Source organism: Schistocerca serialis, chromosome 11, assembly GCF_023864345.2.
Source record: "Schistocerca serialis cubense isolate TAMUIC-IGC-003099 chromosome 11, iqSchSeri2.2, whole genome shotgun sequence".
Classification (NCBI taxonomy): domain Eukaryota; kingdom Metazoa; phylum Arthropoda; class Insecta; order Orthoptera; family Acrididae; genus Schistocerca; species Schistocerca serialis.
The window spans coordinates 155,710,770-155,737,492 of record NC_064648.1 but is presented as its reverse complement, the minus strand read 5'-3'; the positions used below and the strand labels follow the sequence as shown (position 1 = coordinate 155,737,492).

Sequence of the window (26,723 nt, the reverse complement as noted above, 5' to 3'; positions counted from 1 at the left end):
ATTTCTATTTTCTTTCGAAAATTTGATGTGGTGACAATATTGGTTCTCTCATCCCTTTCCCTGTTCTAAAGTCAAACTGATTGTTGGCTAAGTTCCAATCTATTTTCTTGTTAATCCTCTCTAACTACTGACTAATGTTTTAAATGCATTTGACAGGAGAGCTAATACAATTTTTTCCATTTGGCCAATTGCATAATGCAATACTTGTCCCTTTATAAGAAGTCAGGTTGCATCAAGCCCTCTTCATAACATTTGCATGCCACAATAAACAATTTGCTTTTGATGTTACTTTTCTGTAGGAGATCTGCAAGGTAGTCATCTATACCCACTGCTTTAATTTATTTTAAGCTATTTAGTGGAGGGAAGAGGTCTTCTTTCGTTCTTGGTGGTACCTTATTGTTTGTACCAATTAGTTTTTCATCTTAAGTATACTTATCTAAACTTCGAATTTCAGCACCACTTTGCAGGTCTTTAGTAGACACTTTCCAACTGCCACTTACAGTTTCAATGTCACATAGCGGTTTTGCATTTTTATCTCTCACTATGTTACTCTTGGTTCTCTGTCTGCATTTAATCTTGGAGTAAGTTTCAGTCTGTTTTCCATACTTAAAATCATCTTTCATTTCTTTAGAACTAGCCGCTTTTTTATCTTTAGATGGCACATTGTTGTTATCTTCTTTTTTTTATTGCTTTAAACTGATGAAGACTTTTTTAGTCTCTTCCTTTTGTTAATCAGTTCTAATTTTTGGGGCCATCAAGACTTCCTAGGTTGTAACTTCCTTTTGCCTAATAAGTCTGTGGCTGCATTTGTAATATCTGACTTCAAAACATCCGAACAGCTTTCTTCTCTTTCTGGTTCCATTATTGCATGCTTGAATTCCTACACAACCTTTGCAGCCTTCAATTTATACACATTTATTTGGATATTTCACTTGCTGTTTCTTACAACAGATACTGAACTTTGCTACAAGTGTGTGGCCACTATCTACAGGGTGTCAATATTCAGGGATATGACACCAATGATCACTCGCAGCAAAAACCTGGTATGATCGTATCCTCTATTCTGAGCGATTTCTGAGACAGAATTCATTTAATGCATAATGTTATTTGTTTTCTGTATTTTTCAATGCATTGTCAGGTCTGCACACATGTGCAACTATTAGTAAGCATCGCAACATGCGTTTTATACAGTATTCATTGAAAAATACGTATTTTTCACACTCCAAGCATTATCATACAATCACATTACGCCTGTTCTAGAGTTTACAACAAATGCTGGAATATCGCGCCACCAATTTCAGTGCATTTGTGCACTCTTGGAAGAACACAATTTGCTTGCCGAGGTGGCTCTGGACGTTCCCTGCTCAAGAGCCCATGCTATGAATAACCAGTTCATCTCACATATTCATCTTTTGTTTGTACATATCAGACTTCATCCAACCTCATGCACAAAAATTTAATGGCTTAAGGTCTGCCGATGTTGGTAGCTAGTTCACTGTACTACCACAACCAATCCAGAGATTATGGTAAGCCACATACAGTCACGCCACTACAACAAAAGCAAATGTATATTAGATGTGTTCTATCTCGGCAACCATTCAGAATAGGGCATATACATTTTTTTCTTCAAGTGAGAGTTCCTGTCAATACCCTGCATACTAACCGTTAACTCTAGTTCATCCTGTATCTTAGCACCTGGGTGAACTGTGACTAAATTACAGTTGGTTCCCATACCCCTGCTTTACTACTACATAATCAATCATACACCATCCCCCGTCACCAGGTGCTTTCCACACGTAATATTTTCTCTTCGGAGCTCCATAAAATGTGTCTGTTATTACCATCTCATGTGGTTCGCAAATATAATTTATCACCTCTTTGTTCATTCTTCCCAATTCCAAACTTACCAGCACATTTGTGGTTCTCTTGTATGCCTACTGACAAATTAAAATCTCCCATGAGAACAATATTTTCTTTCATTTTTATCATTTCCTTTAACTTTTCAACAGAGTCCCGACTGTTGGTTCTTCTGACATGTCTGAACTAAAGTCACCATTTCCAGCTGATCCTGTCTCACACAGTCGTAGAATATTCGGTAGACACTTTGTGATAGCCTCTTTACTTACTCCCGTTTTCGAACATTTAATGGCTTTCACCCATTCCAAGTGCCAATTTTATATCCATATTTTCCATCTTTTTCTGGGCTTCCTGCTCCTTCCCCAACGATTGAGAAGCCTCACCGCTTCTCCTGTCAGGAATCAGGCTCCAAAACTCTGGATCAGTAAGGATACATACATTATTAGATGGGATGCTTTCTGCATTTCCATGACGTCGATCTTGGTGGCTCATCCGCCTTCAGGGATAGTTTCCCATTCCAAGAGGAGGGGAGGGGGGAAGGGGGTCTTGCCACTATCCTATCCTCCATGCCCAAAGAGGCTGTTGGCACTTCACAGAGGTTGATTCGTTATTTTGGGGGCCATTTGGCTCTCAATTACGTTGGCCATTTGAGGCGTTAGAAGGCATATACACTACTGGCCATTAAAATTGTTACACCGAGAAGAAATGCAGATGATAAATGGGTATTCATTGGACAAATATATTATACTACAATTGATATGTGATTACATTTACATGCAGTTTGGATGCATAAATCCTGAGAAATCAGTACCCAGAACAACCACATCTGGCCGTAATAACGGCCTTGATACGCCTGGGCATTGAGTGAAACAGAGCTCGGATGGCATGTACAAGTCCAGCTGCCCATGCAGCTTCAATAAGATACCACAGTTCATCAGGAGTAGTGACTGGCGTGTCGTGACGAGCCAGTTGCTCGGCCACCCTTGACTAGACGTTTTCAATTGGTGAGAGATCTGGAGAATGTGCTGGCCAGGGCAGCAGTGGAACATTTTCTGTATCCAGAAAGGCCCGTACAGGACCTGCAACATGCGGTCGTGCATTATCCTGCTGAAATGTAGGGTTTTGCAGGGATCGAATGAAGGGTAGAGGCACGGGTCGTAACACATCTGAAATGTAACGTCCACTGTTCAAAGTGTCGTCAGTGCGAACAAGAGGCAACCGAGACGTGTAAACAATGGCATCCCATACCATCACGCCGGGTGATACGCCAGTATGGCGATAACGAATACACGCTTCCAATGTGCGTTCACCGCGATGTCGCCAAACACGGATGCAGCCATCACGATGCTATAAACAGAACCTGTATTCATCCGAAAAAATAGCGTTTTGCCATTCGTGCACCCAGGTTCGTCGTCGAGTACACCATCGCAGGCGCTCCTGTCTGTGATGCAGCGTCAAGGGTAACCGCAGCCGTAGTCTCCGAGCTGATAGTCCGTGCTGCTGCAAACGTCGTCCAACTGTTCGTGCAGATAGTTGTTGTCTTGCAAACGTCCCCATCTGTTGAATCAGGGATCGAGACGTGGCTGCACGATCCGGTACAGCCGTGCGGATAAGATGCCTGTCATCTCGACTGCTAGTGATACGAGGCCGCTGGGATCCAGCACGGCGTTCCGTATTACCCTCCTGAACCCACCGATTCCATATTCTGCAAACAGTTATTGGATCTCGACCAACGCGAGCAGCAATGTCGCGACACGATAAACCGCAATCGCGGTAGGCTACAATCCGACCTTTATCAAAGTCGGAAACGTGATGGTACGCATTTCTCCTCCTTCCACGAGGCATCACAACAACATTTCACCAGGCAACGCCGGTCAACTGCTGTTTGTGTACGAGAAATCGGTTGAAAACTTTCCTCATGTCAGCACGTTGTAGGTGTCGCCACCGGCGCCAACCTTGTGTAAATGCTCTGAAAAGTTAATCATTTGCATATCACAGTATCTTCTTCCTGTAGGTTTAATTTCGCGTCTGTAGCACGTCATCTTCGTGGTGTAGCAGTTTCAATGGCCAGTAGTGTATATAGGGTGACGCAGCTACCCCTAGCGCTGTCGTTCTATTCAACATCCAAACGTTATAGGTTGCGTTTATAAAGTATGCATGATATTTTTCACATTTTCTTGTTCTCTGCGTGCAAACTATCAGTGTTACAGAAAAATGAACACGGCCTTTTTGTAGCAAATGTAATGTTGTCAAATTTTGTACTGGGATATATTTCCGCTGGAGTCATAGCTTTCGAGTTATTCAAGAAAGACGTACAAAAGTGAGCTTAAATGCCTCTGCACCCCCAGGCTCATCCCTCACCAGACAGGTTTTGTCATATGTTGTTCATGGCAGGACCGCCTACCACTGTACAAAAATTTCCGACTAAACGAATTATTTCCAATATTCGGCCTTTTTTGGTCTCTATTGATCGGGCTATTACGCCACCAGCATAGTCGACTACTTCGTAAGCATGATTAATTTAAACGTGCCTGTGAAAGCAATGAACGAAAAACGACTTCTGTGAACGTTACGCTAAAAATAATACGCTAACAATTCGAACCACAGTAGTTTTGCAGTCAGGAGGCCTAACGAATACAACGATGTTGTTATTTATTTCATGCTGTCCAAACTCACAAAATTGTTAAGTAAAATTTATACAAAAGTCAATTTTACAATGTACAAGTGCTCTCATGTAAGCCAGTGGCGCAATAAGGACGTTCAATGAAGACCAAAAAAAATTCAATTGGTGAGAGATCTGGAGAATGTGCTGGCCAGGGCAGCAGTCGAACATTTTCTGTATCCAGAAAGGCACGTACAGGACCTGCAACATGCGGTCGTGCATTATCCTGCTGAAATGTAGGGTTTCGCAGGGATCGAATGAAGGGTAGAGCCACGGGTCGTAACACATCTGAAATGTAACGTCCACTGTTCAAAGTGCCGTCAGTGCGAACAAGAGGTGACCGAGACGTGTAAACAATTGCACCCCATACCATCACGCCGGGTGATACGCCAGTATGGCAAACGCAAATATTTGTACAGCGGTAGGGGGAACTGCCATGAGCAATATACTACAAATCCTGATCTTTGCGGACTGAGTATGGGCGTGCGTTTGAAGGTCTCTTTTTACACTTATCTTGAATAATTCGAAAACTACGGTGACTAGCGATAACACACCCTAGTACAAATTTATAAATTTATAACTGCATTTTTTTTATTAACAGTACAGAGTGGAAGAATATTGTATTTCGAGCGTGGCTCATGAAGGCGAGCTATGTATATATAAAAAGCTGTAGCGATCCAACACTGACACCTTAGGCACACCTCATTTACCCCGTGTACCAACCAGTCAGCACTTCATAGCCATTCTCATTACTCCGAAGAATGACCTTTGCTGTCTGTTCTTAAAATAGAGGAACCATCTGTTACTGTTATTGCATAATGGTGCAAGTTCTGCGCAATAAAAAGCATTAGTTAAACGATAGGAGATGCCTAGTGTTCAGGACTTTTTGTTTGATCCGTCCACTGTCTCACAGAGAAAATACAGTGGGGAACTTTTAGTTCAATAACTTTACTAAACACTGATGACACAGAAATAGGTCTAAAATTGGCTATATTACCGGTTTCTGCTTTTTTGTAAAGCAGTTTCACTATTGTGTTCTTTATTCGTTCAGGAAACCGACCATTCCTAAAGGAAATGTTTCAAAAGTTTTCATTTAAATTCCTATTGATGACTATTTACGTTACACACGAGGTTTCTGTTATTTTTGCTGGGTAAAATGGTTCAAATGGCTCTGAGCACTATGCGACTTAACTTCTGAGGTCATCAGTCGCCTAGAACTTAGAACTAATTAAAACAAACTAACCTAAGGACATCACACATATTCATGCCCGAGGCAGGATTCGAACCTGCGACCGTAGCAGTCGCTCGGTTCCAGACTGTAGCGCCTAGAACCGCACGGCCACTCCGGCCGGCTGCTGGGTAAAGATATATTATTAAGTCACTACACTGAATGTAGCGTACTGCCCTGAAGTTATTAAGGAAATAAGCTAAACTTCAGGAACCCACACTGTACTGAAATAGCCAACATGTCACAGTGTAAGGAGCAATGCTATTAGGCATTAAATCTAACGGTCACATGTTTTAATTTTTGCTAGTGTGTGGGCAGTATAAACAAAATTATATTCTAACAAACACAGATACCAGCAAGTGCAAACTACGAGAATGGTGAAAGAGAAGTGATAAATTGTACTATAATCAATGTTGTTTTCTACACTCCTGGAAATTGAAATAAGACCACCGTGAATTCATTGTCCCAGGAAGGGGAAACTTTATTGACACATTCCTGGGGTCAGATACATCACATGATCACACTGACAGAACCACAGGCACATAGACACAGGCAACAGAGCATGCACAATGTCGGCACTAGTACAGTGTATATCCACCTTTCGCAGCAATGCAGGCTGCTATTCTCCCATGTAGACGATCGTAGAGATGCTGGATGTAGTCCTGTGGAACGGCTTGCCATGCCATTTCCACCTGGCGCCTCAGTTGGACCAGCGTTCGTGCTGGACGTGCAGACCGCGTGAGACGACGCTTCATCCAGTCCCAAACATGCTCAATGGGGGACAGATCCGGAGATCTTGCTGGCCAGGGTAGTTGACTTACACCTTCTAGAGCACGTTGGGTGGCACGGGATACATGCGGACGTGCATTGTCCTGTTGGAACAGCAAGTTCCCTTGCCGGTCTAGGAATGGTAGAACGATGGGTTCGATGACGGTTTGGATGTACCGTGCACTATTCAGTGTCCCCTCGACGATCACCAGTGGTGTACGGCCAGTGTAGGAGATCGCTCCCCACACCATGATGCCGGGTGTTGGCCCTGTGTGCCTCGGTCGTATGCAGTCCTGATTGTGGCGCTCACCTGCACGGCGCCAAACACGCATACGACCATCATTGGCACCAAGGCAGAAGCGACTCTCATCGCTGAAGACGACACGTCTCCATTCGTCCCTCCATTCACGCCTGTCGCGACACCACTGGAGGCGGGCTGCACGATGTTGGGGCGTGAGCGGAAGACGGCCTAACGGTGTGCGGGACCGTAGCCCAGCTTGATGGAGACGGTTGCGAATGGTCCTCGCCGATACCCCAGGCGCAACAGTGTCCCTAATTTGCTGGGAAGTGGCGGTGCGGTCCCCTACGGCACTGCGTAGGATCCTACGGTCTTGGCGTGCATCCGTGCGTCGCTGCGGTCCGGTCCCAGGTCGACGGGCACGTGCACCTTCCGCCGACCACTGGCGACAACATCGATGTACTGTGGAGACCTCACGCCCCACGTGTTGAGCAATTCGGCGGTACGTCCACCCGGCCTCCCGCATGCCCACTGTACGCCCTCGCTCAAAGTCCGTCAACTGCACATACGGTTCACGACCACGCTGTCGCGGCATGCTACCAGTGTTAAAGACTGCGATGGAGCTCCGTATGCCACGGCAAACTGGCTGACACTGACGGCGGCGGTGCACAAATGCTGCGCAGCTAGCGCCATTCGACGGCCAACACCGCGGTTCCTGGTGTGTCCGCTGTGCCGTGCGTGTGATCATTGCTTGTACAGCCCTCTCACAGTGTCCGGAGCAAGTATGGTGGGTCTGACACACCGGTGTCAATGTGTGCTTTTTCCCATTTCCAGGAGTGTATTTCTCAAATTACACTCCATACAGAAAATGGTCCTGCCTCTAAAACAGCTACATGACTGACACTGCCACAGAAATAACAGCAGCAGCTCAGTCGGACAGCACCCGTATCTCGCCCACTCAGCATAGCCGGCAGACTTTGGCACGCTGTTGGCTGCAGTGTCTTCGTGCCAGTACTTCCGCATCAGCGTGCGCTGCGCTTACGCTTATTTGGAACACGTGACTGGGCCTGACGCGCCCTCCGTTACCCGTACCTTCTTGCCACGTTCTTTTGTCCAGTATGTATACCGATGAGAACTCGAAATGGTGGAGACATATTTATGAGCTGCTCAAACAGCTAACAAGGAGAGGTCCCCAGCAGTGCGATCGACTTCTTGAAACTATCTATATGATGTAGATTAAGGGGACCACACCGTGGTTTAGGTCGAAAAAAATCGGTTTTTGGTTTTCATCATAATTCGATAGATTAAAGGTTTATTTAAGTACTCTGAAAACGATTTTGCTGAAAAAAAAATTTTCTAGCCTTTTCCTACCACTTATGTTTAAGTGCCACACCCACTTTTTTGTCACCCATATTTCTGCATATATTTTAGATCTTTATATCCCCTACATTGCACGTTATGGATTTTTCTTTATTCCCGAGCGTGTTGGTTATCCTTGGAATGCAACGGTCGGTATTCTTTTGTTTCTGCTGTTCGTAAACCACACACTTTCAAACATACGGTTAGTTTTGTTCAAGTGTGATTGCGAGTATTTTTTATAGAAAACTATGGGCAGGCAATTAGGAGAAATAAAGAAAATCTGGAGGCAATGAAGAGAGATGTTTGGGCCATATTCTTCCGTACGTCCTCTACTGCTGACAAGCCATGTCATGGATTGTGTCCATCAGGAGAAAATTCGTGGTGCAAATCCAATAGGGCTCAGGCAACTGGAGAATCTCACCAGCATTCTCTTCCTGCTGCTGTTATTATAGCAATTAAACCTATTTTCAGAGACTTGGCTCATCCTGACCTTCTAAGGAAATGTGTGCATGGGCAGACACTGAACCCAAATGAATTTTTCAACAGCATAACTTGGAACCGCCTTCCTAAAACTGTATTTGTAGACATGCATACAATGAAACTAGAAGTTCATGATGCTGTTATTACATTCAATTGTGGTAATATTGGAAAGTGTTGGGTACTGCAAAGCTGGGAATTAATCCTGGTGAAAATATGATCACTGGGCTGCAACATTGCGAAAGAATGAGGATATCCGATGCAGACAGTTCTGCATCTAATATGGCCAAGAAAACAAGAGAAACATCCATGAAGGTGAAAAAAAGCTGGAAGACCTGCTAGAGGCCAAAGAAGGGCCATCATATGCAGCAGGACAGTTTTAATTAACTGTAAGTAACAAATTTCAAAAGTTTTTTCTTTAAAGTCAATTCCCCACAAACTAAAATTTTCAGTACATATGCCTCATTATGTCAGAAACTATCATAAATGAATGAAAATTTCAGAGACTCTGCACAACAAAGAGCCACCTCTGCCACTGCATTCATTAATATTCCTCCATTAGGAAGTTCACAAAAATATTTCTTAAAAACTATAAATGGATAAAGTAGATTTTAGTACAGTTGACTCTATTAGCATCATGTAAGATACAGTAAAAATATTAACATGCTGCATCAAATAGTTTTTTCGGAAAAGGGTCAAATACTTGCCTAAGTTAACATGGGTTAGATAGGCAGAGTGTGGTCCCCTTAAGATCCCAGGTATCACACACTGCAACCATTCACCCTGGTGGGTCCTCGTTTGAGAGTTAACTGACGAAAGAAAAATAAGGTATTTTGTGTGACATTCCAAAGGATTACAAAAATGCTACATTGTGAGGTTGTGTGGTGTAATGGATCCATAACAGCTTCATGTGCAGAACTTTTTAATTTTTAAATATTTTTCGAAATGATTTTGATCATTATTTTTATTCAAGTAATTGGTTTAAATGTAATTTTTTATTTCTATTCCTTTGTCACACCTTTTTAATCACTGTACGAACTTTTTCCTTTCTTTCATTTTCTCTTTATATCATTCTTTCTCCAGTATAAATTTTTGTGAATATGAATTTCATTATATTTATTTATTGTAATACTCAATTATTTGAAAATTCCAATCTATCAGTTATTAATAAAAGACGAAATACTCTGTTTATATTTGTGCAATGGTGTGAGAAATGTATTTTTGTTACAAGATATTCAATTTTTACATAGTACTTGTTGTAAAACCTTTAAAACATATCCTAAATACCTATTGCACTATGGACAAAATTATGCAGATGAAAATTTAAATGAAAGACGGGTTTATAAGTAAAATTAAATTCAAGCAAAATGAGAAATAGATATAATGAACGCAATGATGTAAACGAAAAACAGGTTGATAAAACAAAACAAATTACATCGAAATTAATACATAAAATTAATTAAAAGCACATGAACAAAGATTTCTAGTGGAGAAAGAATGATAGGAAGAAAAATGATAGCAAACCAAGAAGTTGATATTATGATTAAAATTATGTGAGAAAGGAATAGAATAAAAATTACATTTAAACTATTTATTGGCTAAAAATAATAATGTAAGAAATTTCGGTAAAGATTTAAAAATAAAAAAACATTTTGCGCACCTCACGAGATTTGAACCGCCAATTTCCTGCACATGAAGCTGTTATCCTATTCATTACACCACCCTATCAGACCAAATAGTACCAATTTTCGCACAAAATTCCAAATTTTTCTTTCGTCAATTACTCGCAAATATTGGCGCACCAAGGTGAATGGTTGCAGTGAGTGATATCTGGGATGTTAAACTACGTCACTGTGTAGACAGTTTCCAAAAGTCGATCTCACCGCTGGGGACCTCTCCATGTAAGTAACTTTCGCCCTTCGTATAACTGCTACGAGGGCGTGCTGAAAAGTAATGCCCCCAAATTTTTTATGTGAAAGCTCAAACCTTTTTAAATAAAACAAACTTCATCAACTATGTACATCTTTATTACCCATGTCTACATATTTATTTGTCAACATAGTCATGCCAACAAGGAACACATTTCTTCTAACGAGAGACCAGTTTGTTGAGACTGTCACTGTGGAATCTTTTGTCGACGCCATGCATTGTCAATGCATGTGCGAACATTACGGAAGGCGAACTACTCGCTCTTGAGAGGAATGTCGTTACACGTATTGCCAAATATATTGATGTTGATGGACATCATCTTGAGCATTTATTGCAATAATGTGGTATTTACACGTAATCACTCTGTAACAGCATGCGTTCTCAGAAATGATAAGTTCACAAAGGTACATGTATCAGAATGGAAGAACCGAAATAAAATGTTCAAACCTACCTACGTTCTGTATTTTAATTAAAGAAACCTACCTGATACCAACTATTCGTCTAAAATTGTGAGCCATATGTTTGTGACTATTACAGCGCCATCTATCACAAAGCGGAAAAAGTGGTCCAACTAAAACATTCATATTTCTTTACGTACTACACGAATATGTAATAAAAATGGAGGTTCCTATTTTTTAAAAAAGGCAGTTGATGTCCGTTTGACCTTTGGCAGCGCCATCTAGCGGGCCAACCATAGCGCCATCTGGTTTCCCCCTTCAAGCTAGACAAATTTCGTTCTTTGTAGTTTTTTGCGTTTGACGCTTATTTCGTGAGATATTTGGTCCGGTCACGATCAATGGACCACCCTGTATAAGGTTCAGTGTACTTGTGGAAAGGTCTGCATTGGGACTACAGAGAGAATCTTTAATACAAGACTGAAAGAACAAAAGTAGTTTGCCGACTGGGGGAAACAGAAAAATCAGCTGTAACAGAACACGCTCTTCAGTCAGGAAACCACGAAATGAAACATTTCGGAATCAAAATTTTATCTACTATGACAAACTACACTCCTGGAAATGGAAAAAAGAACACATTGACACCCGTGTGTCAGACCCACCATACTTGCTCCGGACACTGCGAGAGGGCTGTACAAGCAATGATCACACGCACGGCACAGCGGACACACCAGGAACCCCGGTGTTGGCCGTCGAATGGCGCTAGCTGCGCAGCATTTGTGCACCGCCGCCGTCAGTGTCAGCCAGTTTGCCGTGGCATACGGACCTCCATCGCAGTCTTTAACACTGGTAGCATGCCGCGACAGCGTGGACGTGAACCGTATGTGCAGTTGACGGACTTTGAGCGAGGGCGTATAGTGGGCATGCGGGAGGCCGGGTGGACGTACCGCCGAATTGCTCAACACGTGGGGCACGAGATCTCCACAGTACATCGATGTTGTCGCCAGTGGTCGGCGGAAGGTGCACGTGCCCGTCGACCTGGGACCGGACCGCAGCGATGCACGGATGCACGCCAAGACCGTAGGATCCTACGCAGTGCCGTAGGGGACCGCACCGCCACTTCCCAGCAAATTAGGGACACTGTTGCGCCTGGGGTATCGGCGAGGACCATTCGCAACCGTCTCCATGAAGCTGGGCTACGGTCCCGCACACCGTTAGGCCGTCTTCCGCTCACGGCCCAACATCGTGCAGCCCGCCTCCAGTGGTGTCGCGACAGGCGTGAATGGAGGGACGAATGGAGACGTGTCGTCTTCAGCGATGAGAGTCGCTTCTGCCTTGGTGCCTATGATGGTCGTATGCGTGTTTGGCGCCGTGCAGGTGAGCGCCACAATCAGGACTGCATACGACCGAGGCACACAGGGCCAACACCCGGCATCATGGTGTGGGGAGCGATCTCCTACACTGGCCGTACACCACTGGTGATCGTCGAGGGGACACTGAATAGTGCACGGTACATCCAAACCGTCATCGAACCCATCGTTCTACCATTCCTAGACCGGCAAGGGAACTTGCTGTTCCAACAGGACAATGCACGTCCGCATGTATCCCGTGCCACCCAACGTGCTCTAGATGGTGTAAGTCAACTACCCTGGCCAGCAAGATCTCCGGATCTGTCCCCCATTGGGCATGTTTGGGACTGGATGAAGCGTCGTCTCACGCGGTCGACACGTCCAGCACGAACGCTGGTCCAACTGAGGCGCCAGGTGGAAATGGCATGGCAAGCCGTTCCACAGGACTACATCCAGCATCTCTACGATCGTCTCCATGGGAGAATAGCAGCCAGCATTGCTGCGAAAGGTGGATATACACTGTACTAGTGCCGACATTGTGCATGCTCTGTTGCCTGTGTCTATGTGCCTGTGGTTCTGTCAGTGTGATCATGTGATGTATCTGACCCCAGGAATGCGGCAATAAAGTTTCCCCTTCCTGGGACAATGAATTCACGGTGTTCTTATTTCAATTTCCAGGAGTGTAGAAGCATATTGATTATTTTAACAGTAAAGAAGAAGCCCTGAAATTCAATCATATATGGTCAGTGGTCTGCAGAATCGGTAGATCCTTTACAGGTTTTTATGTCTGAATGCGGCTGATCACGTATAAACTCGACCTCGCCCACTTCACATGTCGCTGTCTGACGTCCGACTCAGATTCAGCGTCGCTGGAAGCAACTCCGACGTCCAGTGCAGCTCTGGACGATACGTCAGGAACCGAAAAGTTTCTCCAACCACGGCTGTATCTTCGAAAACGTGCATACTGCTCGGAAGGCTCGTCAGCAACTGAGACAATAAAGCCAGTAGATGAGTATTGCTTTTTGAGCAAGAAAATAACTAATGAGTGCCAAAGTAGAGTGTACAGGCTGTACATAAAGTCTGGGAACACTTTCAATTATTTATTGCACAAGAGTCAAACATTGCACAGATGTCATAAATATAGCATTTTAAAGAGAAACTCTGAAAATTTTTTTTACCTTTTTTACAAACATTCGATATGCGAATGATGAGTGACCCAGCAGACGTCAGTACGGTAACGGAATTCTTGAGATACCCGTCCCAGCATGGCATCGTCGACTGTTGCAGTCGCTTCCCGTATTCTCTCCCGGAGTTCTCCTACATCACGTGGCAGAGGCGGTACATACACCAGATCTTTAATGTAGAATGAGATTTTCCCTATGCAGCGGAGTGTGCGCTGGTATAAAACATCCTGGCAGATTAAAACTGCCTGCCGGACCGAGACTCGAAGTCGGGACCTTTGCCTTTCTCGGTCAAGTGCTCTACCAACTGAGCTACCCAAGCACGACTCACGCCCCGTCCTCACAGCTTCAATTCCGCCAGTACCTCGTCTCCTACCTTCCAAACTTCACAGAAGCTTTCCTTTCTTTCAGGAGTGCTAGTTCTGCAAGGTTCGCAGAAGACCTTCTGTGAAGTTTGGAATGTAGGAGACGAGATATTGGCGGAGGTAAGGCTGTGAGGATGGGGTGTTATTCGTGCTTGGGTAGCTCAGTTGGTAGAGCACTTGCCTGCGAAAGGTAAAGGTCCCGAGTTCGGGTCTCGGTTCGGCACACAGTTTTAATCTGCCAGGAAGTTTCAGATCTTTAATGTGTCCCCACAGAAAAAAGTCAAACGGAGTGAGATCTAGTGATCGAGGAGGCCATTTCGGGAAACAGCTGTCCCCCTTCTGTAGAACGGACGATCCATCGGTGCGGCAGCTCCGTGTTCAGGTACCCACGAACTTCACGATGAAAATGGCGCGGAGCCCCATCCTGCTGAAAGACGAACGGAGAGCCCGATTGCATTTGAGACATCAGCCACTGCTGCAACATGTCCAAGTAGGAATATCCAGTGACAGTGCTCTCGGCGAAGAAGAATGGCCCGTACAGTTTTTGACGTGACAAGGCACAAAAAACATTTACCTTTTGGAGAATCACGCTCAAATTTAATGCATTCATATGGATGCTTTGTACCCCAGATTCGACAATTATGCTTGTTCCCTTTCCCATTAGTTTCAAAAGTGGCTTTGACGCTAAAAATTAAGCGATCAACAATGTCATCCCCATCCTAATTCAATTGTTGCAACTGCAAACAAAACTCAAAACGCTTGTCTTTGTCGTCGCCATTGAGCTTCATCACTAGCTCCAATTTGAATGGTTTCACAGACAGCTCCTGTCGCAGGACTTTCCGCGCTTGTCATTGGAGCGATTTCGAGTTCACGGGATGCACGACGCACCGATTTCTTTGGACTCTCTCTTACGCGCTCCACATTCACTTCACTCACACTGGGACATCCGCTTCTCTTTGCCGGGCACAAGCAACCTGTCGTAACGGATTTGTTGTGCCAGTGGTAAATGGCATTCCTTGTTGGTGGCTTCTAACCGTACTTGGTTCTAAACATCCGCTGAACAGCCGTAGCCCACTTGTTTTTCTCAAACTCCAACACACAGAAAGCTCGCTCCGCACCTGAACTCGCCATGTTTGCGACTAGCGCTGACTATCGGCAAATTACCAAACTATGCTGTGGCGGTAGACATGAAAAAAAAAAAAATCTTCCAGGGTTTCTCTGCAAAATGACCTATGTGTGATATGTGTATACTTGATGTTATTCAATCTGTATATTGAGCAAGCAGTAAAGGAAACAAAAGAAAAATTCGGAGTAGGTATTAAAATCCACGGACAATAAATTAAAACTATGAGGTTCGCCAATGACATTGTAATTCTGTCAGAGACAGTAAGGGACTTAGAAGAGCAGTTGAATGGAATGGACAGTGTCTTGAAAGGAGGATATAAGATTAACACCAACAAAAGCAAAACGAGGATAATGGAATGTAGTCGAATTACGTCGGGGGTTGCTGAGGTAATTAGATTAGGAAAAGAGATGATTTTTGCTACTTGGGGAGCAAAATAACTGATGATGATCGAAGTAGAGAGGATATAAAACATAGGCTGGCAATGGCAAGGAAAGCGTTTCTGAAGAAGAGAATTTTGTTAACATCGAGTACAGATCTAAGGGTCAGGAAATCGTTTCTGAAGGTATTTGTATGGAGTGTAGCCATGTATGGAAGTGAAACATGGACGATAAATAGTTTGGACAAGAAGAGTATAGAAGCTCTCGAAATGTGGTGCTACAGAATAATGCTGAAGATTAGACGGGTAGATCACGTAACTAATGGGGAGGTATTGAATAGAATTGGGGAGGAGTTTGTGGCACAAATTGACTAGGAGAAGGGATTGGTTGGTAAGACATGTTCTGAGGCATCAAGGAATCACCAGTTTCGTATTGTAGGGCAGCGTCGAGGGTAAAAATCGTAGAGGGAGACCAAGAGATGAATACACTAAACGGATTCAGAAGGATGTAGGTTGCAGTAGGTACTGGGAGATGAAGAAGGTGCACAGGATAGGGTAGCATGGAGAGCTGCATCAAATCAGTCTCTAGACTGAAGGCCACAACAACAACAACGTGATATGTGTACAATGTTTGGTTCTTGTGCAATAAATAATTGAAAGTGGTCCCGGTCTTTATGTGCACCCTGTATATAAAATTCTGAATGTCAACGACGTCAAAAGTATAACATTTAATATAAATCATTTCTGGAGATATTTGTTTGCGGTGTAGTCATCTACAAACTGAAACGTGATTGATAAGCAATTCAAACAAGAAGAGAAAAGAAACTTTTAAAATGTGGTGTCGTATGTGCAGATCACGTAATTAATGAGCTAGTTCTGAATGGAATTCGGACGAAAAGAAATATGTGGCAGACCTTGACTAAATGAAAGGGTAAAATGGAAATGCCGTATGGCTAGGGCTTCCCGTCAGGTAGACCGTTCGCCTGGTGCAAGTCTTTCGAGTTGACGCAACTTCGACGACTTCCGTGTCGATGGGGATGAAATGATGATGATAATGACAACACAACACCGAGTCCCAGAGCGGAGGAAATCTCCGACCCAGTCGGGAATCGAACTCGGGCCGTTAGGTATGACATTCTTTCGCGCTGACCACTCAGTTACCAGGGGCGGACAATGATGGGATCAATTGATAGGAGACAACCTTAGGCATCAAGTAACCGTCAATTTGGTGATGGAGGGAAGCGCTGGGGTGGGTGGGGGAGGGGGATGGGAAGGTAACAATTGTAGTGGGAGACAAAGAGATGAATACAGTAAGGAGGTTGAAATGAATGTATGTTGCAGTAGTCACTCGGAGATGATGACTCTTGCGTAGTCTAGTGTGGAGAGCTTAATCAGATCAGTCTTTGGGCTGAAGACAACAAAAATAAGAACAACAACATAAAATGAACGTCTCCAACAAATTTGATAATTTTCAGTCTGGTGCTCTGTGGTGTAACAGTCTCCATTTCCGTCAATGTACGGGTATAACGTGCCAGAGATCAGTGTGCGCGAGACACAGTATAAATTTTGAGTGCAAAAGAATACGGTTACCATTTGCAAATGGATCGTTATCTCGCTTTTTAGATACGTTATACCAGGACAGGCGTATTAAAAGTTGTTCAGACTAACCTCCAAGAACTCGGTGAAGAAGCATTCTCATACTGGCGAGCTCCGAGACTGACGTGTTTCTTATCCTGAAAGGAAAAAAAAAAGGAGTCAATGTTTGTAGGAAAATTCAACAGGCTGCTGCACGTGCAAAGTCAGCAGGAGTCTGCGACATGGGTGAGAACAATTCATGTTACACACTTCCGGAGGTTGTAGAGGGGACTTTCTAGATCAAGTTTTACGTAGAGACCCACATCCGGAAACGTCATCCAATGACGCTACACAGCGTCAGAGTTACACGCACCGGTGCCTATAAATGTTTACACATACGTGGTGATTTCGTGACGATGTTACAAATTCTGAAGGATGTTGGATAAATGTATGAATTTGAGGTAAGGGTCGCTTTGGCGGAATCGAACGAACTGAAAGTTATAACGAAAACAGTTCTGATACCTCTGACAGTGGAATACACGTACCGGTACTGCAGCTGCTAAGATTGTACGGCAGGCAACTTCAGAGATGGCAGTGTCTACATCTACATATATACTCCGCTAGCCACCAAGCGGTGTGTGGCGGAGGGCACAATCCGCGCCAAAGTCATATTTCCCACCCTCTGTTCCACTCGCGGATCGCGCGAGGGGAAAACGACTGTCTGAACGCCTCAGTACGAGCTCTTATTTCCCTTGTCTTTGACTGGTGATCTTTACGCGATTTGAAAGTTGATGGTAATAATATACGCTCTACATCGTCGGTGAAGATTGGATTTCGGAATTTAGAGAGCAGCCCCTTCTGTTTAGCGCGCAGTCTATCTGCAAGTGTGTCACACTTCAAACTTTCAATGAGATTTGTAACGCTCTCGCGATGGCTTAATGTACCAGTCACGAATCTTGCCGCTCTTGTTTGGACCTTCTCAATCTCTCGAATCAGACCCAACTGGTAAGGGTCCCACCCAGACGAACAATACTCTAAGACTGGACGAACTAACGTATTGTAAGCTACTTCCTTTGTTGAAGGACTGCATCGCTTCAGGATTCTACCAATAAACCGCAATCTAGAGTTCACACTGCCCGTTACTTGTGTAATCTGATCATTCCATTTGAGATCATTTCGAATAGTCACACCCAGATACTTGACTGACGTTACCACTCCCAAAGACTGCGCATTTATTTTGTAGTCGTACAAAAATGGGGATTTTCGTCTTGTTGCAAGCAGTAAGTTGCACTTACTAATATTTACAGATAACTGACAGTCATTACACCACGCATTTATTTTCTGCAAATCCTCATTGATTTGTTCACAACTTTCGTGTGGTACTACTTTCCTGTAGACTACAGCATCATCGGCAAACAGTCTCAGGCCGCTGTCAATACCATCAACCAGATCGTTTACATAAATCGTAAAAAGCAGAGGACCTATTACGCTGCCCTGGGGCGCACCTAAGTTACGCTTGTTTCTGTTAAGTTACCCCGTTCAGGACGACATACTGCTCCCTGTGATTCTTGAAGTTTTCCCGGCGGACATAATGTTCCATCATTGTCGCTGTCCCGAGTGCACGCCCGAAAGATGATGGAACATACTGCCCCCTGTCTGTTAGAAAACTTTCTTTCGAACCGCATATGTGATCGGATAGACCGTAAGCGCGCACTTTTTGTAGCAAGCGACAGTGCGGAACTGAGTCGAACGCCTTTCGAAAGTCGAGAAATATGGCATCAACCTGGGAGCCGGTATGTAGAGCCTGCTGTATGTCATGCACAAAGAGGGCCAGCTGTGTCTCGCATGACCGCTGTTTCCTAAAACCGTGCTGGTTTCTGCTGGTTAGCTTCTCAGAGTCTAGAAAAGCCATTATGTCGATCAAAACAACAAAAAATGTACAGTAAACATAGACTCGAGAATGCATACATGAGGAGCTATGAGCAATTGTTGGGGAGTCTATAAATTTATTGTCTTGTATAGCCATGGCTAACCCAGTCTCTGGAGTTTCAGTGAGGCGTAGTGAGAACTCGGAGGCCATGTCGTACGGCGCACACATCACTGTCGTCAATTGCGGCGAGCAGCGAGACATCTCAGCGTAACAGGAATTATGTAAGAGTGTTGTATAAGGTAAAAAAAATATAATAATAATAATAATAGAGAGAGTACCATATACTAGGATAAATTAAACTTTAGGATTTTAGAATAACTAGATCCTTAATATTGCGGCGGTTTTCTACCACAAGTGTTTGGCGCGCGCCTGTTGAGATGCTATTTTTCAGGTCACCAAACCACAGACCCGAGATGGAGGGACGATGGGCGAGCGAAAGTAGCATAGTTGCATGTTCTTTATAGCACAGTAAAACTTAGACCTGCATAACAACATAATTTAATTAAAAGACATAGAATGTAGATCGTTGGCAAATGGTAGTTAATTCTTGAGCATGTCTACTGTCGATCTATATAATTAATAGTAATATTAGTGCGGGCCCGCACATTTAGTTGTCCATGCAGTATAGCGTCACACACCATGTACAGTAGTGAGATCGGTCTCTACACAAATATCACACTGAGATTTTGTTATAATGATAGCTACAGATAAATAACTATAAAATTAAAATTAGAGTGTCTGAAATGACAGACCATCAATGTATCGTTATGTAAATTTATTATAACATAGAAGGTCATGGGAAAAAGTTAGGCATAAGATTTTTGTAAGAATTGTGCAGATGACGGGGATCGTGGCAATGCAGAGGCCAGCCGGAGCAAAACCAAGAGGTCATCGGCTACCTGCACGAAGAGAGCAAGAGCATCCGGTCCTACAAGCTGACAGTCACCGGGCTGTATACCTGAGGGATTAGGCGGCAGACAGCCCTCGCCGGGCCACAAGCGAAAGTGAGGCTGGCCGTTGACACTGACATGCGACCCACACGCGACAGCCTGCTAGCTCTCCGGACGCGGCAGCCGTTTGGAGGGATTCCCTGCGGCAGACCACGTTGTCGTGAGTACACGAAGAAGATCACATATCGTGTCAGAACCTGCGCCTCATGTGCCTCAGGACAGAAAGGGACGCTATATACTCACCTGTTTGGGTTTTTACAACTCAGTAGCACTGGCCATTTTGCATACACAAAGCAGTATCGTGCCACACTAACAAATGAATGGTCTCATTTCTAACTTCTCCTCCATATTAGAGAGCAGTTGTAGCAATCGTCGCTCCTAGTTCGATCCTGTATGGATGACCTCACACACTTGTGGAGTCACTCCACGTGCCATCATCCCTCGTCGGACTGCAATATTGGGAAACGTAAAGTACAGTCCAGTGAGAGAAGAGACCTAGACTAGTGATGTATCCCAACAAGTAGACCTCAGAGACAATTAATCGACGTGAGGAGAGCCTATCACTGTGTCTTCCTACCGTACTGCCATGATCATATGCGTGGGTCTTGGTGCAATCTCAACAGAGTACTGCAGATGCTCCAGCACACCCTATTGCCGTTGCAACAACGTAGCAACAACACCCGACGTTTAGCCCTACGTGATGTCAGTACTATGGAATTTGTGAAGTGCTTCGAATATTTCTAACAATGTGATGTGCCTCATTCTCAGCACAGTCGTGAACATTGTGCAATGTGCATGCACAACTTGATGCCCCATGAACCTTGTTTTTTTTTCTTAAATTTCTTTCTCTAGTGTTGTTTTTGTAATGTATGTTATACCTTGTATGTGTTTGTGTTTTACACTGTAATTCTTATTACAAATTACTGTATTGTTCTCCACACCATGTTTTTTTTGCATTGTTATTTATTGTTGTGTGTATGCAAACAGTGTGCCTGAAGTTCACATAAACTGAAGCAGATACCACCACTGTCATTGTGAATGGACCATCAGTTCAGGGAACATTTTGTAAAGCTTATTCTTGCTGCAGGGAGACAGAATGAATCGGAGGTTGTAACTAGATTCTGAAAGCTCACAAAGAGATTGTTAACTTAAATAGTATCATGTGTGAGTGAGTTCAGGTTAGTTTCATGATTCAAATTGTTGTAAAATCTTGGGCATTTAATTGCGGAGCACTCCAACTCTGATTGTAAAGAATAAACTGCTCCATATTTGGCTCACATGCCCGGGCCATATTTAGAGCGTGAATGTCTGTGTGAATCGGTGTTTGGAAGGGGCTCCCTGGGTATGGATGTGTGATGTGAGTGTTAGTGTTCCATATTAAGAAGGTGAAGTTGGCTACATCATAAATAATCCTCCCTGCATTTTTCAGTTGCAATGATTTTTTAATAGAGTGCGGCATGTGGAGTCAGTTTGTAAGATTGTTCTTGGACGATTGACTCACTACCTTGCTCCTAAGTGAGCCAACCGCTCACCAATTACAATCTAAAATGGCGTAGGGGCTATGAGAGGTGGCATGAGCCCCCTCTCATATTTCTATCTTACAATTTTCGTCTCTAATTGCATGCGGTGAAAAGTTGCTATTCCTTCACACGCGGACTTCCCATGCAACGTCTCTTGTCACCCAGGTGGTCCGGTGACAGGCGGGCTCTGCGGATCTCGAGAGGGTTAAGCCGACGAGTGTGAGGGAGTCGAGTGAATGCTTTCCAGACGCCGACATTGTCAAAAGACACGCCCGGAGGGGCCTGAAGTAGCGGCTGGGCTAGAGGTTCCGTTACTTCGCAGAAACTTAGCGAAAACACTTTCTGGCGGGCTACCAGCGAGGCGTGGGAATGACTTGTGTACCCAGGCAGTTGTGGCGGGAAAATTCCCACGCTTTCTGCAAAATAGTAACTGTGATTGGCTTGCTCAGGGCATAGCTCCGTGACGTAGCAAAATCAGTGCAGAAATTGGCGCCAAGAATCTCCATTGGTGGAATGGTAGTGCTCCGGCAATGGAGTGGAATTTTCCGCCGGTTTTCGAGTTGCTGATTGGAACGCTTAACCACGGCCACTGTCGCGGGGGAGGGAATGTTGTGTGTTCGGCCTGTACGGGTGCTCTAGGTAGTCGGCTCTCGCCTTTCGGTCGAGGACGTCGAAGCAACCAGCCATCGCCTCCGGTACGCCAGATCGTGTTCTGGCAGTTAAGAAGACAGTTTGGTAATGTATGTCCGCAGCACCGGCAGACAGGGATTTTCCTAGGTGATAATCAGAGCTCAGCAGAGCGCGCCTGTTCGTCTTTTTCTAACTTTGTTCTGTCTTGAGTTGCAGCAATTAATGTTGGGTTAGCTGTGTGTCTCTCTTAAGATTTGAGTGGCAAGGAATTGGCTCCACATACCACTTCGTCATAAACCTCACAATCTAGTTTAGGGACAACTTCACCTCCACAGCGTTTGTTTGAGCATCCAATTTGAGCCAATTTGATGTATTATAAATGTTTCATGTGTTTTTGTTTATTATTTTGTGTTTAGTCTAAATAAATCATATTGTTATTTTGGACAGAACTTTCATTCTGTTAATCGGTAGAGCAACCCATCATTTCTCACTACGTTAATGAAACCTTCCTTTATTTAACTTATTTATCAAATTAAATTATTGCAGGTGTCAAACTCTTTTCTACTACACTTGCAGGGTTGATTACAGCCAGTTCGCGTATATTTTTTAATCCATGTGCAACAGCAAAAGTCGGAGTTAGAATAGGGGGGGGCTTAGAGCATCATTTACATATGTAGGTTCTAGAAGAATTTAGTGTTAAATACACTGCTTGCTCCAGCACCTCGCAAGTGGTTTAACTAGTTTCTGTTTTCAGATCTTAGGGAAAATGCGGTTAATGAGTGGTTGAAGATATCTATTATAGTGGGCAGTAGTTGATTAATAATATGCTTCATCATTTGGACTGTGATGCCATCACGTCCAGTAGATACTGATCTGATGTATACGTTAGCTTTTTTGACGGACCGAGCGAGGTGGTGCAGTGGTTAGCACACTGGACTCGCATTCGGGAGGACAACGGTTCAATCCCGTCTCCGGCCATCCTGATTTAGGTTTTCCGTGATTTCCCTAAATCGCTTCAGGCAAATGCCGGGATGGTTCCTTTGGAAGGGCACGGCCGATTTCCTTCCCCATCCTTCCCTCACCCAAGCTTGCACTCCGTCTCTAATGACCTCGCTGTCGACGGGACGTTAAACACTAATCTCCTCCTCCTCCTCCTTTTTTGACGGTACTGCAAGTAACATGCTTTAGACAGTATTCTTCGTGGCTTAAGTCATTTACCCCCATAAAGTGATCAACGAGTATCTGCTTCGTATGTGGTTTAATTAAGATTTTAGGTAATGTGAAGAACCGGCTCAGTTCTTCAGCTGGGACAATGGGAATACCTGCAGCTTTTACTCTGCCTATACCAAGACCATTTAGGTTTTTCTATAGTGTAGCTTATCTGTTCCGGCTGTCGTTTAATATATGGCCATGTCTGAGTTTTGCATTGCTCACAGCTTGATTGCCTCTGTTCCGCTTTTGCTTCCAAGCAATACGATTTTCAGGCACAAGGCACAATTTGTGTGCCTGATGGGTACGAGATTCATGAGCTGTTTTTGTTCTTCAGTTAGCCATATGCAGGTTTCATTCTTACTTTTCCGGTCTTTTGGGGAGCATATTTGTCACATAGTTGAGTAAGTTTGTTACATCTACTAAGTTCTTCAAATATGTCCGAGAAGGGAATATAAGATGTCCCCAAAGCTATTTCTTGTGCCTCGGTTACAAGTTCACATATATAAATGCGTCTGAAGTTAGTTACAGTAAATTAATGAAGAAAGGGACACGCGTCATAAAACAATGTTTTGTTCATATTGGTGTTGTTTAAGAATGTGGTCAACAAGTGTATCTGCATAGTAACTCTGTTACTTGTTCGATTGATGGCCAACTACTACAGGTCACGAATTAATGCCTACGACACGAATGAACTATGTCAGGCAGCTAAGGGCGGAAAAGGCAGCTGTCAAACAACTGTCATAGCTTACTGTCTTTTCCTTGACATAAGAAGCCAGATGAACTTGTGGTAGCAGTGAACGTGGTGCATCTGCAAAGTTCGGTGAACAGTCTCGTAAGGAGCCCTGTGAGTGCAAGGTCACAAGTTCGACCTTTAATGAGGTTCATTTGGAAGTGCTGTGTTAACAATTATGACGGCAAAAATATTAGCTGCTAATGACTCACCATGTGCATCAGGTAGGTGACAGAAAATGAATGTCCGGGAGGTGCAGAGATCAACCTTCTGTGGGATGTATGTACACTACTGGCCATTAAAGTGGCTACACCAAGAAGAATTGCAGATGATATACGGGTGTTCATTGGAGAAATATATTATACCAGAAGTGATATGTGATTACATTTTCACGCAATTTGGGTGCATAGATTCTGAGAAATCAGTACCCAGAACTACCACCGCCAGCCGCAATAACGGCCTTGATAAGCCTGGGCATTGAGTCAAACAGAGCTTGGATGGCGTGTACAGGTACAGCTGCCCATGCAGCTTCAACACGATACTACAGTTCATCAAGAGTAGTGACTGGCCTATTGTGACGAGCCAGTTGCTCGGCCACCATTGACCAGACGTTTTTAGTTGGTGGGAGATCTGGAGAATGTGCTGGCCAGGGCAGCAGTTGAACATTTTCTGCATCCAGAAAGGCCCGTACAGGACCTGCATCATGCGGTCGTGCATTATCCTGCTGAAATGTAGGGTTTCGCAGGGATCGAATGAAGGGTAGAGCCACGGGTCGTAACACATATGTAATGTAACGTCCACTGTTCAAAGTGCCGTCAATACGAACAAGAGGTGGCCGAGACGTGTAACCAATGACACCCCATCCATCACGCCGGGTGATATGCCAGTATGGCGATGACGAATACATGGTTCCAATGTGCGTTCACCGCGATGTCGCCAAACACGGATGCGACCATCATGATGCTGTAAACAGAACCTGGATTCATCCGAAAAAATGACGTTTTGCCATTCGTGCATCCAGGCTCGTCGTTGAGTACACCATCGCAAGTGCTCCTGTCTGTGATGCAGCGTCAAGGGTAACCGCAGCCACGGTCTTCGAGCTGATAGTCCATTCTGCTGCAAACGTCGTCGAACTGTTCGTGGAGATGGTTGTTTTCTTGCAAACGTCCCCATCTGTTGACTCAGGGATCGAGGCGTGACTGCACGATCCGTTACAGCCATGCGAATAAGATGCCTGTCATCTCGACTGCTAGTGATACGAGGCCATTGGGATCCAGCACTGCGTTCCGTATTACCATCCTGAACCCACCGATTCCATATTCTGCTAACGGTCATTGTATCTCGACCAACGCGAGCAGCAGTGTCGCGGTATGATAAACCGCAATCGCGATAGGCTACAATTTGACCTTTATCAAAGTCGGAAACGTGACGGTAAGCATTTCTCCTCCTTACACGAGGCATCACAACAACGTTTCACCAGGCAACGCCGGTCAACTGCTGTTTGTGTATGAGAAGTCGGTTGGAAACGTTCCTCATGTCAGCACGTTGTAGATATCGCCACTGGCGCCAACTTTGTGTGAATGCTCTGAAAAGCTAATCATTTGCATATCACAGCATCTTCTTTCTACCTGTCGGTTAAATTTCGCGTCTGTATCATGTCATCTAATTGGTGTAGCAATTTTAATGGCCAGTAGTGTATTACACTGCACAAAACGGACATCGTTGAAATTCAAGAAATGTTCAAAATAAGTCACTAAGGTGCACCATGAACACTGGATGAAAAAAGGCGCGCCTTAGTGATGACACAGTTTCGCACCATCAAGATCGGTGGCGAACTGCTTCGGTGTTACAAACTATGCAGGTCGTTCAACTAGGTGCCCTCCAATCTCTCGCAGTACAATACGTAATTTACAGACAATTTACCAACCAGATTAACCGTCGGAATAATTGTATACGAATACCACACATTCCACTGACTCATCTTGCAGAAACGCTCATATTTCATCTGCCAGTTCTTTCTCACTCTGAAAAATTCCTTGGGTTCCTTTCTGACAAAATTTCAATTCAGACACTGTTGTAGATATGATGCGAAGTTAGCTATGTTTGTTGCTGCAATTGCTCTGCTTTGTACCAACACAACTAGCACTGTTGTGAGTTACTCGTCGACTAAGCAGTTCAGCTACGATCTGTATCTTCATACTATGCTCAGAATTGGATGCCATAAACATTACTGGCTTTTTGCGACCTCGCACTCGCGGAGCTCCTTGTTGTTGTTGTTGTTGTTATTGTTGTTGCGGTCTTCAGTCCTGAGACTGGTGTGATGCAGCTCTCCATGCTACTCTATCCGGTGCAAGCTTCTTCATCTCCCAGTACCTACTGCAACCTACATCCTTCTGAATCTGCTTAGTGTATTCATCTCTTGGTCTCCCTCTACGATTTTTACCCTCCACGCTGCCCTCCAATACTAAATTGGTGATCCCTTGATGCCTCAGAACATGTCCTACCAACCGATCCCTTCTTCTGGTCAAGTTGTGCCACAAACTTCTCTTCTCCCCAATCCTATTCAATACTTCCTCATTAGTTATGTGATCTACCCATCTAATCTTCAGCATTCTTCTGTAGCACCACATTTCTAAAGTTTCTATTCTCTTCTTGTCCAAACTATTTATCATCCACGTTTCACTTCCGTACATGGCCATACTCTATACAAATACTTTCAGAAACGACTTCCTGACACTTAAATCTATACTCGATGTTAACAAATTTCTCTTCTTCAGAAACGCTTTCCTTGCCATTGCCAGTCTACATTTTATATCCTCTCTACTTCGACCATCATCAGTTATTTTACTCCCTAAATAGCAAAACT

General features: G+C 44.1%; 1 protein-coding gene across 4 annotated transcripts in view; it reads right to left on the bottom strand.

The window, feature by feature from the left end:
* Positions 1 to 26,723, bottom strand: part of LOC126426955 (zinc finger protein 436-like) — a 273,690-nt gene that overhangs the window by 25,194 nt on the left and 221,773 nt on the right. For 2 of the 4 annotated variants that reach the window (XM_050089068.1, XM_050089069.1), the window contains one exon: positions 16,979 to 17,043. The exons of the other annotated variants lie outside the window; for them this stretch is intronic. In XM_050089068.1, the coding sequence (XP_049945025.1) occupies positions 16,979 to 17,043 (65 nt within the window). The remainder of the gene's footprint in view (positions 1 to 16,978; positions 17,044 to 26,723) is intronic. 4 annotated transcript variants of the gene reach the window in all.